Source organism: Nelumbo lutea, chromosome 6 (assembly GCF_056320005.1).
Source record: "Nelumbo lutea isolate HS-2025 chromosome 6, American lotus-T2T, whole genome shotgun sequence".
Classification (NCBI taxonomy): domain Eukaryota; kingdom Viridiplantae; phylum Streptophyta; class Magnoliopsida; order Proteales; family Nelumbonaceae; genus Nelumbo; species Nelumbo lutea.
In genome coordinates, this window is record NC_142689.1 from 55,387,216 (window position 1) to 55,400,080 (window position 12,865).

Genomic DNA, 12,865 nt, shown 5'->3' on the forward strand with positions numbered 1-12,865 from the left:
AATGATCCTACTTGAACCATAAACAAACCAGATTGAACCAAAAGGAAACAAAAAGGATTATACCTGATCCGGAGAAATAATATCTCCCAAACTTGGTGTTCACGCCCAAAGAAATAACCATGATCCGCTCCTACTGAAGATAACACAGCTGTGGATGGAACGGAACCAGCAGGGTGCGTCCTACACACTAGATTCTTCACAAGAACCCTCTGGAAACCTTGGAACACCGAATCCTTTTGTCTATCTTGCAAGACTATTGTCAAGAACTGCTTTCTTGACTTCCTGTTGCTGCAAAGATCCAATCTTCCAACAGGTAGTGGCGGCGGCTGAAGGAGAAGTCCAGGAACGAAGGGGGCAGAACTGTCTCTTCTCTCTGGAGTCAGTGAGAGATCAAATCTCAGATTGCAAGATGTGTTTCTTGCTTACTCAAACCCCCTAATTCAAAATCTGATATTTCTGCTAGGGTTTTCTCCTCTTTCTTCTTGATTAAGAAACCTCCCAATCTTTTGGAGTTATCCCAATCCAAATCAGTATTTGGATAAAGGTTAATCTTAATCCTATCTGGAGATTAAGTTATTTAACTCCTGATCTTATCAGGAGGTTACCAGATTCAAATCTAATTTGAATTTGGTCTCTTAGAGTGGATAAGGTCAAAGACCCAATCGTTTTATTAACACTAATCTCAGATTCGCCCTATGAACTGGTGATCATATCAGCCCAGTTCGAAATGGCTTTTGGCCCATTAAGTGTTCAATGTTTAACTAGTTTCCAACATGCTACCCAGTTGGGCTCTTTGTATGGCGTGGGACCCAAGCATTGATCTACACACCAGCCACATGGGTTCGGCCCAGCCTTTATTACAAGGCCCAGCCGAATTCACTGAAAGACTCAGTGGCCCTCTTGAGCCCATCACATGGACCCTATGGGCCCAACACATACATTAAGTGGTCCCTAGGCCAAGCCATCTTATAAAAACCCAGGGACTGTGGGTAGGTGCAAGATTAGCCCATCAGGTATTATCCTTAATGGTCTTACACTTAACCACTCAGCCCTTAATAATCAAGCATTGCCCGAGAAAAGAAGACCTCTCTCTCGGCTACAAGGAACAGTGTCGCACTCTCTACTCACATGGATCCCGGGAATTAAAACCTTTTGCAAATCTTTTGAAATCGTACATACTTAATTTTGCAAAACAAAATACCAACGATTGAAATCAACTGCCCGCAGTTTGGTTTCCATCAGAGAGAGTGCATTCCCGATCATTACCATTGTCCGACAAAAGGGCTGATCCTGTCACTATGACCACTCACTCAGATGAATTCTCAAACTGCCCCAACATGTCCAGGTTTTGACCCCCACTAAGGATCTCATTGACACATCAAAGACAGTCCGATCCGACAACTAGTGATGTGTAATATTCGAGTCTAAGGGTCAGCTGTAACTTTCCAGTTTTGCCCATCTGTCTCCAAGGTCTGGGGCAATACTGGAAATCTGGTCCAGTTCAAGGGTTCAAGCAATCTCATACTGCATGTGCCTTGGGTCTTACCCTGATGGCCGAAACAAGCCATCCCAACACTTGGTGGCACACCAGTATCAGCCTTGGCAGGATAAATCTCCCCAGACTTAACTATTAGCTGTGAACATTTAAAACTAACACAAGTTTCTATAAGTGTCCAGTTTTAGGGTCTTACACAGAATTATACCAAACAACATGAATCAAATATGCACTTTAATTTATTTCCACTAAATAACAAAAGTACATCAAATCCGATTGAAGCTAAGGGCATACAAGACTGTCTAACAATTGTATCCCATGCACGTCCTCCTCGTTGAAATAGATAGGTTATTCTATGTGAGGTCGTCTCGGTGGGTTTTCTATTTCGTGCCTTAGCTCTCTGATTGAGGTCTTCCCCTCTGCTGTAGTGCCCCCCGCCACAATGGACCCAATGGTGATCATGTTGATCACCCCGCATCGGTCTTTCTTCTAGTAGCTGTTGAGGTGGCTGCTCATTCTGTTTACTTGCCTCTAGAGTGTCTCCTCTGATCTCCTTGCTGATCTCCATGTCGATCTCCATGTCCTTTTTCTTTGTGCAAAATGTAGTTCTTTAGGTATCTGCAGTGAATGAGCTCTTCAATTTCGTCATGGAGGTTCCAACAGTTCTCTCTGTTGTGGCCATGGTCCTGATGAAACTGATAGTATACATTCGAGTTCCTAATCGTTGGGTCTTCTCGTAGCCTGGGTGGCCATTTGACAAAAGGAGTCCTTAATTGCCATCAGGATCTCTCTTCACTTCGCGTTGAGGGGAGTGTATTTGGTTCTTTCTATAGGAGGGGTCCTGGATCGCCGACCCGACCTTTGGCTTCGCGAGGGGACTTACTCCTCAAGCGAGGTGACTTACATCATCTCCTTGGTGACCTGCTCTTCTTCCTTTTGTGTTTGTTGCTGCTCATGCCTTCTTCTCGTCTTGTTGGTTTTTCTGTTTCTAACCGAGCTCTTCTTCAGTACTTATGATTCTCTCGGCTAATGTGAGAAAATCTATAACGGTCTTTGGCCGATTTACTCCGACGTACCACCTGAACTCCTTGTTTTTTGACTCCTTTCCAAGTTGTTGTGAGGCATATTGTTGGGTCAAGATTCAGTATCTATAAGCACGTTTCATTAAAATTTTTTATGTAGCTTTGATTCGACTCACCTTCCCTCTGCACCATGTTCAAAAAGCTCTCTTGTGACTTCAAGCACTTCTTACTAATGATGAAGTGGGCTGTGAACATGTCCATGAACTGTCTCCAACTTCTAATGGAGCCTGGAGCAAGGTTCCTGTACCGAACATGGGCTAATCATTTGAAAGTGGTGGAAAATTCCACACACATACACGCTTCGCCTACCCCAGCGAGAAGCATTTGAGACTGGAACGCATCTACATTATCGTTGGGGTCGTAGGTTCTATAGTACTTGTCCAATAAAGGCACCTTGAAATCTTTCAGCATCGGGGCTGCTAGTAGCTCAGGTGACATGGGGATTGCCGACTCAACAAAGTTGGAGTCGATCATGTAGCCACCGAGATTACCTCTTCCATTTCTTGGCTCTGCTCCAATGGTTGGTTGTTCTTCGCTGGCAGGTTACTTCTAGCTAAGGAACGGCAAGTCTTCGGATGCTGCCACTATTGCTTCTTCACTTGCTCAGCGTTAGTGTTGCTAACTTCTATATGGTCATGCACTTCAATTCTGGTCCGCTCTCGCTCCTAAACACTGTCGCGAGGTGGATCAGGGTTCCTTCTTGCTACTTCTTCTTAGTCTTGAGACCAGTGTTGATTGTTGCAGGGTGCTGAGGGGTCTCGCCTTGAGCCCACACCTTGGGCCCTGAGCTGATGATCATCACATCATAATCCATTGTTCTCCGACTATGAATGTTGCTGCTAACTGGCCCTCTCAGGTTGGCTAACTTCGGACTTATCCTTTGGGTTCCCCCTTTGAAAGATTAGGGGAGTGAACTATTCGTCCATCCTACCCTGAGGTGGGGTCCGACCCCATGGGAGGGACCAGTATCTGTGAGGTCCCCTCACCCCAATGGGGAGATCGACGAGCATTCTCATGGGCCCTATGCCACTTTTGATTCTAATTCTATCCTTGGTACTAACATGTGTACTGGGGTGGAATTTGTTGTTGGCTTGACTGCAGTGGTGGTAACTATTGTTGGTATTATTGATAAAAATAATACTATTGGAACTACTGGAATTGGTGAATTTGTTGCATCTAGATATGCATTGTCCTGACACTCTGAACGAAGTCATTGAATTGAGAGTGCCCGACCCTAGAAGGAATCACCGAAGGCTCTGCAAAAGTGTTCACTTGGGACAATGGGTGTGAACACCAGAAAAACCGGTTCACTTGCCTCTTGGGCTGGAAATGGAGTCACCACCCATCAAGTATAGAAATGGAGGTGATGGGACCTCCAATATTAACATTGAAAAGTGTGTTTTGTTTTGCTAGCGACTCCAAAGCCCATGCACCTCCAAACAATCCAAGTAAGACCTGGCAAGGAGAGGGAAGGGGTTAGGCAGCCCTTTCCTGAGTCCAATAGATGGGGCCCACATACGATACTAAAAAGGCATAGACACCAAAGAACGGTTAAGAAATTGATAATAAAGAACAACCAAGAAACAAATAAAAAAGGATAATTTGCTCTATCACTTTTTTTATTTATCCCCCTTTTTTATTTAATTTTTTTATTTCTCTTTTTTTATTTCCCTACAAAACCTTTTGTTATTTATTATATGAAATTACCTTTTTCATAATTTTTATTTATTTCATTTATTTTAAATTCATTATTTTTGTTCTCTTTTTATGTATTTTCTAACTTATGGCTTGTTTGCATATTCCTTGGCTCAATTTATTCATGATTCAGTTAATAATACTTTTTTTAATTCTTTTGTTTTCTTAGTTTAGCTTGCTCTCTCTGGCTCGTCATCCTTTTCTCACTCTGAACCTGCAAATGCGAAGCTCATCCATGACTTCTCCCGGTCACTGTCCCCTTTCATCCCCTTTCAGCTCTAATCTTCTTCCCTCTAAATCTTTGCCATTATATATATTTTTTATTTATTTTTTACTCTCTTCTTTGCTCGACAAAAAAATAAATAAACTGACAACCACTTGTTTTCGTTGATGTTTCACAGGAAGAGCCCAAGTTGGACATCTCCCCACGGAATTGGCCACCTGAGAAGAAATCATACGAAGTAAACTAGACATTAGCAATCGATGAAACAAGGACATGGGAATGGCGTTCTTCACAAGCATGGCTGATGCAGCGTTCAGTGAATCACAAAACAGCATTGGGACTCCTCTTAACAAATACTGTATTACACGGAGTCATCAGGGTTACATACCAAGAGTCATGAAATGAAAGAAAATAAAGTAAAATAAAACACATCTCTGGAATTATCAGTTCGCTCCAGATCCCGATTCAGCATTCGATATGAAATAAAACAGAGCAACCGCACAGTTATGAGGAGGAATACAATTTCGATAAAGAAAGAAAGGAAGCAAAAAGATAATAATAGTGATACCAGTAATAGTAATTATCATGCAGAATAGGGAAGAAACGATGATTTTTCAGTAGAAGATCAACAATAGAGATAACTGATCCAAGCGCTACAACCCTGTGAAATGGCCCCTGCACTCAGCCTAGTACACAAATAAATTTAAACAACCCCTACTCCCTTCGTTAATATAACATTCCTTTTATGTGAGAGGTCTAATTCTAACTGCTTAAGACAGCAAAACAAGGTGAGGATTACTCAACCTACACTCAAACAAATTGAAACCGAGAATGCATAATCAGAACAAATCAATATCTAGCAATTAGGGAAAAAGAAGTAAACAAAACTGATACTGTCGTAATCACATCAGGTTGAATAGAAGACGGGGAAAGAATAACCATTCAACGTTGAATCATGGAAACATCAGAAAAACAGAGAGAGTCTAAGGCGATCCCAACGTCAAGTTATACCAAGAACTCAGATCAATGCAAAGAAAAAAAACTAAGAACGGAAATTAAACTACTGATTGACAATGAACGAAAATAAAATAAAATGCAAAAAAAATAAAATAAAATAGAGCAGAACCTAAGGAACGCCGTATAAAAGTGATAGCACAGATAATGTAAACGGTTGAAAAGAAAGAGCGAAAAAAAAAAAAAACGTTCCCATCTTGCTCTTTACAGAGTAGGCTCAACACGGTTCACTGCCGTTTCTCATGACCTGCGATTGAGTGTCGCATTTGAGCAGAGGATGGTGTCAGTCGAGCATTAAAACAATGAGGGGAAAAGGAATTACCAGATAGAATTGCTTTGATCCGAATGGGTATTTCGGCCTGAGTTCGACTGATACTGTTAGTAACGACTGGTACTGATGAGAGTTTCTAAGACAGGGTTCACAGGAAGGGCGAGGATGTGCCGGTATACTTCTGGTAATCGTCCACGGCAGCGAATTACGTCCGATTCGTTGTCACTCTGAACTCTCTTCTCGCTCTCTCTTCTATCTCACTCTCTCTCTCTGAACTCTCTTCTCGTTCTCCCTCTTATTTCGCCCCCTTTCTCGGCTCTTCTTGCTACACCGAAAATGAAGCGCCTAGGCCTCCTTTTAAAGAAGACTCAGGGGCAGCTTCGTAAATTCCTGCAAAATTGGGGGGGAGGCTGAGGGTTTTATCCACGCGGGTCAAAAAGGGGGGTAAAGAGGATTGAGACTGGTTCGGCCATAAAAAGGGTTTTGACGCGTGGGCTAATGGCATTGGCGGAAATGAAATCTTTTTGGATGGAAGGGTTAACGAGGGTATCTTTGGCTAAAACTTTGTAGGGTGGGGTTTTTAGACATTTAGGGTTGATTGGGAAAGTCAAATTGGCCCGAATGGGCCCAGATTGGACAGATCTAGAAAGGGTTCGATTTAATTAATCTAGAGGCTCAAAATGGAATCTTTGTGCAATTGAAGGTAAATGAAGGTGTTTTGGGCTGAAATTTCATAAGTAGGGATTTACTAGTATTTTTGGGTGATTGGAAATGCTTAATTGGCTTAAATGTCGGATCAAGTGGATATGGGTTGTGGGTGCGATAATGGTTGAAATGGAATCTTTATTTGATGGATGGGCAAACGAAGGACTCTTGAGTTCAAATTTAATGGGTAGGTGTTTTGGGATGCCCCGAGTCTGATGGTTGTGTCTGATCTAATGGTTGAAGTGTAAGTGAGGGTCGATCGGGGCTATCGGGTATCAGGCAGGCTTAATAGTGGATCTGAGAGCTCTTAGGGTGAAATTTGGGTTTTCTAGGTTTTTTCAGTGTTTTTGAGAGGTCGGATGGGTCTGATCGGGTGTTTGGGGTGAATTGGAGGCTCAGGCGACGGACCGAGCAAAAATCGGGTGTTGACAACACATTTATTTGCCGAGTTATCTGAGGCACTAATGGAGAGGGGATCCCTGAAGCAGTCAGGGGAAAGGTAAACTGCCCGACAGTCATTGAGAGGCCTTGAGGGAGTGACGTTTGGTGATCCTGCCCCCTCCCCCAGTGACGTTCATGTCAATGCCCTTACCAGTGTTGCTAGAAGGTGCCATTGAAAAAGAGTATAGTGGTTGATGAAATCTACATTTGTGGAATTCAATAAGTAGGGATGTAAACAGACCTAATTGGATTCAAATTAAAGTATATCTGAATCTGATGCAATACATTATAGATCCGGTCCAAAAATTTGATCCGGTTTCATAAATATTGATTCAAATCGAATCTGATTCTTGATGTAATGCCATGATGGTGGTCGGCTTTAAAATTAAAAATGAGAAATTATAATTCGATAAGGTTAGAGTTTAGGAAAAACGATGACAAAGTGAAATGAATGAGAGATGATATGGGATAGGTGAATGAGCCCCTCGTCCATCAGAACTTCAGAAGGATGGCTATTTATAGAATTGACTTCATCATTCAAATGTATAGAATGGGAAATTCTACAATATTCTCAAGGAGGTTAACTCGCATCTAAATTCATTCGATGGGGCAAATCATCAGATCCAAAGGTATGGGAACCAATTATCAGCTAAGGCAGACTGTGATGACCTTCACCTTTATTATCCTACCACGTATTGCATGTGGAACACCTCTTTATGTCTCACATGCCTTACCTTTGTTCTACGACCTAGTAGTTTACTTTTGTTCCGTGGCTTGGAATCTAGAAATTGTGACCATAATGCTTCAACAATCCGCGATTCTGGGAGATGACCGTGGTTGTTTTGTAGACCTGTTCATGGGCCGGGTAGTTCGATGGCCCGGCCTGGCCCGGCCTGTATTTTGGTTGGGCTTGGTCATATAATTAGGCCCACGGGCCTGACCTCGGGCCTAATACAATAAGTCCGATTGTGTTACGGGCTGGACTTAAGATTTGTCAAAAAAGCCCAGCCCGACTCAATATTATATATTTTATAATATACATAATACGTATTTTATATATTATATAAAATATATAAATAATATAATATTTATTGAAATATATATATTTATAATTTAATATATACATTTTTCTTTATAATTTCTCTCTCACTCTCTCTCTCTATTTAGTCGCTTCAGTAGTAGTAACAACATGGGCTAAATTTCGGGCTCGGGCCCAGACCTGGGCTTCGAGCTTTTTATGAGGGCTGGGCTTGAGCTCGGGCCTTAAAAAAATCTGTTAATACAGAGTGAAAGCCCAACCCGACCCATGAATAGGTCTATTGCCTTGTAATCATATTGCCACCGTAGTTATTGCATGAGACCGGATCAGCTCCTCACAAGGGCGCCTCACACTGACCTTTATACATATATGTTATATAAACGTTTTAAAAAATGATTTGGAAACGGAACTGGGCCACTGGTTTTGGAGTTGACGGTTTGAAAACCTTGCGTTATATTCACAGGAGATATTCCTAATGCATGAAGAGATGTGTCTGTGTAGGCGACCTGCATGAGGAGCATATATTCAGTCTCTACCGCCTTGCATGAGGACAGTCTCTTATTGTACCCGCTCCTGGCCAATGTTATCATAACATATATATCAGTCGTATATAATTCCATCCTCATATAGCAGGTATAAAAAAGTAAAATTTGAGTTACATTTATAATATATTTATAATCTATTATATATTTATAAATATCATATATATATATATATTTATTTTTTTGAAATCACATTATATTATATATATTTATAATCTATTATGAAATTTATGGGTCATACTAGTTTTAATGTTTTTTTTTATTTTTATTTTTAGAAGGAGAAAGTTGGTCAATGAGATTTTGATTCCTATTAATCAAAAAATTTACATTCTTTATTCAGATTTATGTGACGAGTAGGGAAAGTTTATTTTCTTGGGTGTCACATAAATAATTTTCTCACCTGGGAAAAATTACCAACACTTGAATAGAACAAAATACCCCTTTTAATGTTGAATTTTTATAACTAAAATGGTCATTCCCTTATTTATATAAAAAATAAAAGAACATAAATAAATAAATTTCCCACTCAAGTAAATGAATTTACCTGAATAAATAACTTACAAAAAAAAAAGGAATGGAACCTTAAAATATTCAGAAAGTAGAAACTGACCCAATACAAATTTTTAATTTCCACTGCAGAATTATAAACATTCAAAATTTCAAAAAAACCCCACTCTATTCATGCCCGTCAAGTTGGCATCCACCCCAACTGTGCCTAAAAATTCTAACCATGGGCTAAACCGTCATTCTCCCTGAAGAATTCGATTATTCTGGGACAGGCCGGACCGGAATTCTGGACTGTACTAGAATTGACCATGAGAAAACAACATTAAAATCGTAAGTAAAACAAATATGTTAATTGGTTATTTAATTTGAATTTTCCTAATTAAGAAAAATCTAAAAAAGTCCCCGTTTTCAAGCATTCAATCGTTCAACAAAATCATCCTTGTCATTCCTTGCTTTTCTCTGGTCAAATCCTCTCCTCGAAATCCTGGACCTAGGAGGGAAAGTAAAAAGAATTTGTTTATTCTTCTGCATTCTGTTGTTTCGAGTGCTTGTATATTTTCATCGGAGATTTTCGCCTCCGCCTCTTGACGTTCAATCTCCATTTCAAAGATGCACGACCTTCTATCAGTTAGTATTCAGCTTTCGGAATCTATTTTATCTGTTTTTTTTTTGGTGCTGGGTTTTGGATTTGTTAAGCTCGGTTTAAATGACGTTTATATTAACAGAGATTTCTCCGATATCTCTTTTGATTCAGCGAGCGAGACTAACCTTTTTGCTGAACAATTATGGTTTTAAATAAAATTTGATTAATTTGTGGTTGGCGAGGCTGAATTTTTTTATCCAGTATTGTTTTTAATGGGGGGGATGTTTTGCAGGGTTCCTTTGATATCCCCAGACGTCAACCTTCAAGTAGTAGAGATGTTGAATTGGGCGCACCACCTCCAACGAGTTCAGGAGATTTTGGCTTAGAGAATTTCTTTAAGCAGGTTGCCGCGCCTTATCTCAATTATCAATACTTGTTTGTGTTGAACAACAAGAATGGCAGATTTCACCGAATCCTTTTCCAGTAATCATTCTGGGCATGGTGTTTTGATGAATGTTAATGATTTATTGCATCTCTATTCAGCATTTTCAAATGATTTTTTCGGTTTTGTTCTTCCATTAGGTTGAAGATATTGAGAAACAAATTGATAAGCTCAACAAGCTATTGAAAAAGCTCCAGGTTTGGATTTCATTTTCCTGGTTTGATGGAGATATCTTGATTGCTTTTGTTTAGAGGGGTTAATCAACCATCTAGTTCTTTGTCCCACAAATATATTATTTACTATTTAATTTATTCAATTCCACAGTTTGCGTACCTGCTTTAGTAATGCTCTTTTTTATTTTTTCTGTTAAGAGAGTGGTGCCCATAATTCCTTGCTAACTCTAGCTTTACGTATTGATCCACCTCATAACACACCAAGAAAAAAAAATGAAGGGAGAGAGAAAAGAAAATGTGGAAGGTCAAGGTTCGAAGTTTAATTTAGTAGTGCAGGGAGTTTGACAAAGATAAGTTTGAGAGACATATTGGGATGGGAAATGCTAGGAATTGGTGAGAAAAGAAATATATACACAAATAGTTGAATATGCTAGAGAAACTTACAAATGTCACAATAACATACTCAACTCCATTAGGCCTTGTTCTAACTATATGGAATTGGTTACATGAATCCTATTCTGCTATTCTACTCTGTCCGGTTCCCCATCCATTGTTAAATTATGGGCCTCTAAATCATTTTTCACTACTTCAACTAATTTTCTTTTTGGTTGGCCACTACATTTTTCTTGTTGTTATTGCTTTTCCACGTAAAATTTCCTCCTAAAGAAGTGTAGTAACTAGCAGTAGATTGATGGCCTGCAGGAGAATCAACCCAATTTGCATCAACATACCCTAAAATTTTTAAGGATGCAAGTTGGGATAGGTTAGGTTGGGTTGAGGGCAACTCTAACTCAACCTGAGTTGTTGAACCCCAAACCCTAACTCTAACCCAACCTACTTTTTCAAGTTAGATTTGGATTCATTGGCCCAGTTTATTCACTTCATTTTTCTGAAATGTTACTTAGTTTTTCAAACTTAAGATTATGGGATCAAAGGTTCATTGATTTTAGTATTATTATATGTACAAAAATAAAGTTATGGTGCTTAAAAAGTAGCATACTTAAAACCTTGATTTTAGTATTATTAAACTTTGTTAATAATAAAAAGAATGTGTAAGCTGTACAACAAGCTCAGACACAAGCACACCGTACACCCCTAGTAGCCCCATCTACCAGCCTTATGGACACCCTTATCTATACATTGTAGCCCCCTGGATCTCCATTTATTACTCCTCAATACATATCTGTTCTGTTTACCCCATACTTTGATAGCCTGTCTGCCAAATTGTTCCCTTGGGATCCATCAGATCTGAATCCTCAAGTCGCTTATCAAAGTATTATTTTCTCTTAGTAAATTCCAGAAACTCCATGGTCCTTGATTATCATTCAATAAACAGCTTACTCAGGGTCCATGAAGACAATTTTTCTTTGGCATTATTAGATTGAAACATAGAATAGAAATATCATGTAAAATTGAGGTTTAACTTCCATAAGCTGTTTGCAAGGTTGTGAAGGATAAAAGGTAACATAGCAATCAAGATATTTAGTCAATTTGCTTATTGACATTAGGTTAAAAGAAAACTGAGGAACAAATAAGACTGATGATAGGGAAGAATGTGGAGTAGGAGAAACAATTCCAACTAAAAGGCAGATTATGAGGTACCATTAGAAAGAGTGACATGTTGGGATGAATTAAAATTCTTTGAACCTTGAGTTGGTGTTTGCTGACTGTTTATGGGCCTGACTACAGAGGCTAATTTCAGGTTTGGAAAGTAGGTTGATGTATTGGTTTATGGTTCAACTGAATAGAGCAAGTGTTTTTGGGGGCATGTGTCTACCACCCGTTATTGGAAAAGTGTGACTGAAAGTAATATTTTCTGTTGAAGACAGATGTGTGGACATCTTATCAATGAAGCAACAGATCTGTAGTGGTTGTGTGGACCTGCTACTGGAAGGTTGGAGGCAGATGCCTGGACATTTTCCCAGTGAAGTAACCGATCTGTTGTGGTTATTGTGTGACATATATTAACACTAATTAGCTAGTGTAGACTGGTACAAACATTGATTCCTTCTTGTGTGTGGACTGTTACTTTTGTTGAGGTGTATTGACTTTTGAGATGGTGACTGATGATTTGGCTACCTCCAGAATATCTATGTTGCAGTCAAATGTAAACTCCTCTATCACAATCACTCCTTTTGAAGGATTGAATTACTTGGAATGGTCCAAAGCTGTAAAACTATTTGTAGGAGGAAGAGGGAAGTTGGCTGTAATTTTATGTTGGCTGAAGTAGATAAGGAGATCTAGGATCAAGCTATGGCCACCTATGCTAAGTAAAGACATTATGCCTGTATGTATCAATCGTAAGTGGAGTCATCAGCATTTATGTTGGCTGAAGTAGACAAGGGATCTAGGATCAAGCTATGGCCACCTATGCTAAGTAAAGACATTATGCCTGTATGTATCATTTAGAAGTGGAGTCATCAGCATGTAAACAAGGTAAAAAGAGTTTATCCTCGTATTTATCTACTTTTACCTCTATGCAGCAGGAGTTGGACCATTGATTAGGAAAGTGAGAAGGATGGAAGAGCTTATAAAGCAAAGAAGATTTGCGGTGGAAATGATTTGGAGAAAAGGATTTGTGGTGGAGAAGAAGAGCTTTCTGGTAGAGGAATGTAAAGAGGGAGAAATATTGATGCTCGGAGAGGAAGGGAGG

The 12,865-nt window shown here is 39.6% G+C and overlaps 1 protein-coding gene and 1 long non-coding RNA gene across 3 annotated transcripts in view; one reads left to right on the forward strand and one right to left on the reverse strand.

Moving 5' to 3' along the window:
* Window positions 1-4,812: 4,812 nt before the first annotated feature.
* On the reverse strand, window positions 4,813-6,112 carry LOC148848963 (uncharacterized). Its single transcript, XR_016100234.1, has 2 exons — window positions 5,832-6,112; window positions 4,813-5,756 (listed from the first exon to the last, which is right to left on the reverse strand). It is a non-coding gene; the product is annotated as an uncharacterized LOC148848963 (long non-coding RNA).
* Window positions 6,113-9,376: 3,264 nt separating this feature from the next.
* LOC148848964 (syntaxin-132-like) overlaps window positions 9,377-12,865 on the forward strand; it is a 76,856-nt gene continuing 73,367 nt past the window's right edge. The window contains exons 1-3 of one of the 2 annotated variants that reach the window (XM_088952315.1): window positions 9,377-9,641; window positions 9,890-10,000; window positions 10,180-10,236. In XM_088952315.1, the coding sequence (XP_088808441.1) occupies window positions 9,624-9,641; window positions 9,890-10,000; window positions 10,180-10,236 (186 nt within the window). In that variant the 5' untranslated portion in view covers window positions 9,377-9,623. The remainder of the gene's footprint in view (window positions 9,642-9,889; window positions 10,001-10,179; window positions 10,237-12,865) is intronic. The other variant, XM_088952314.1, reaches the window with a different exon arrangement.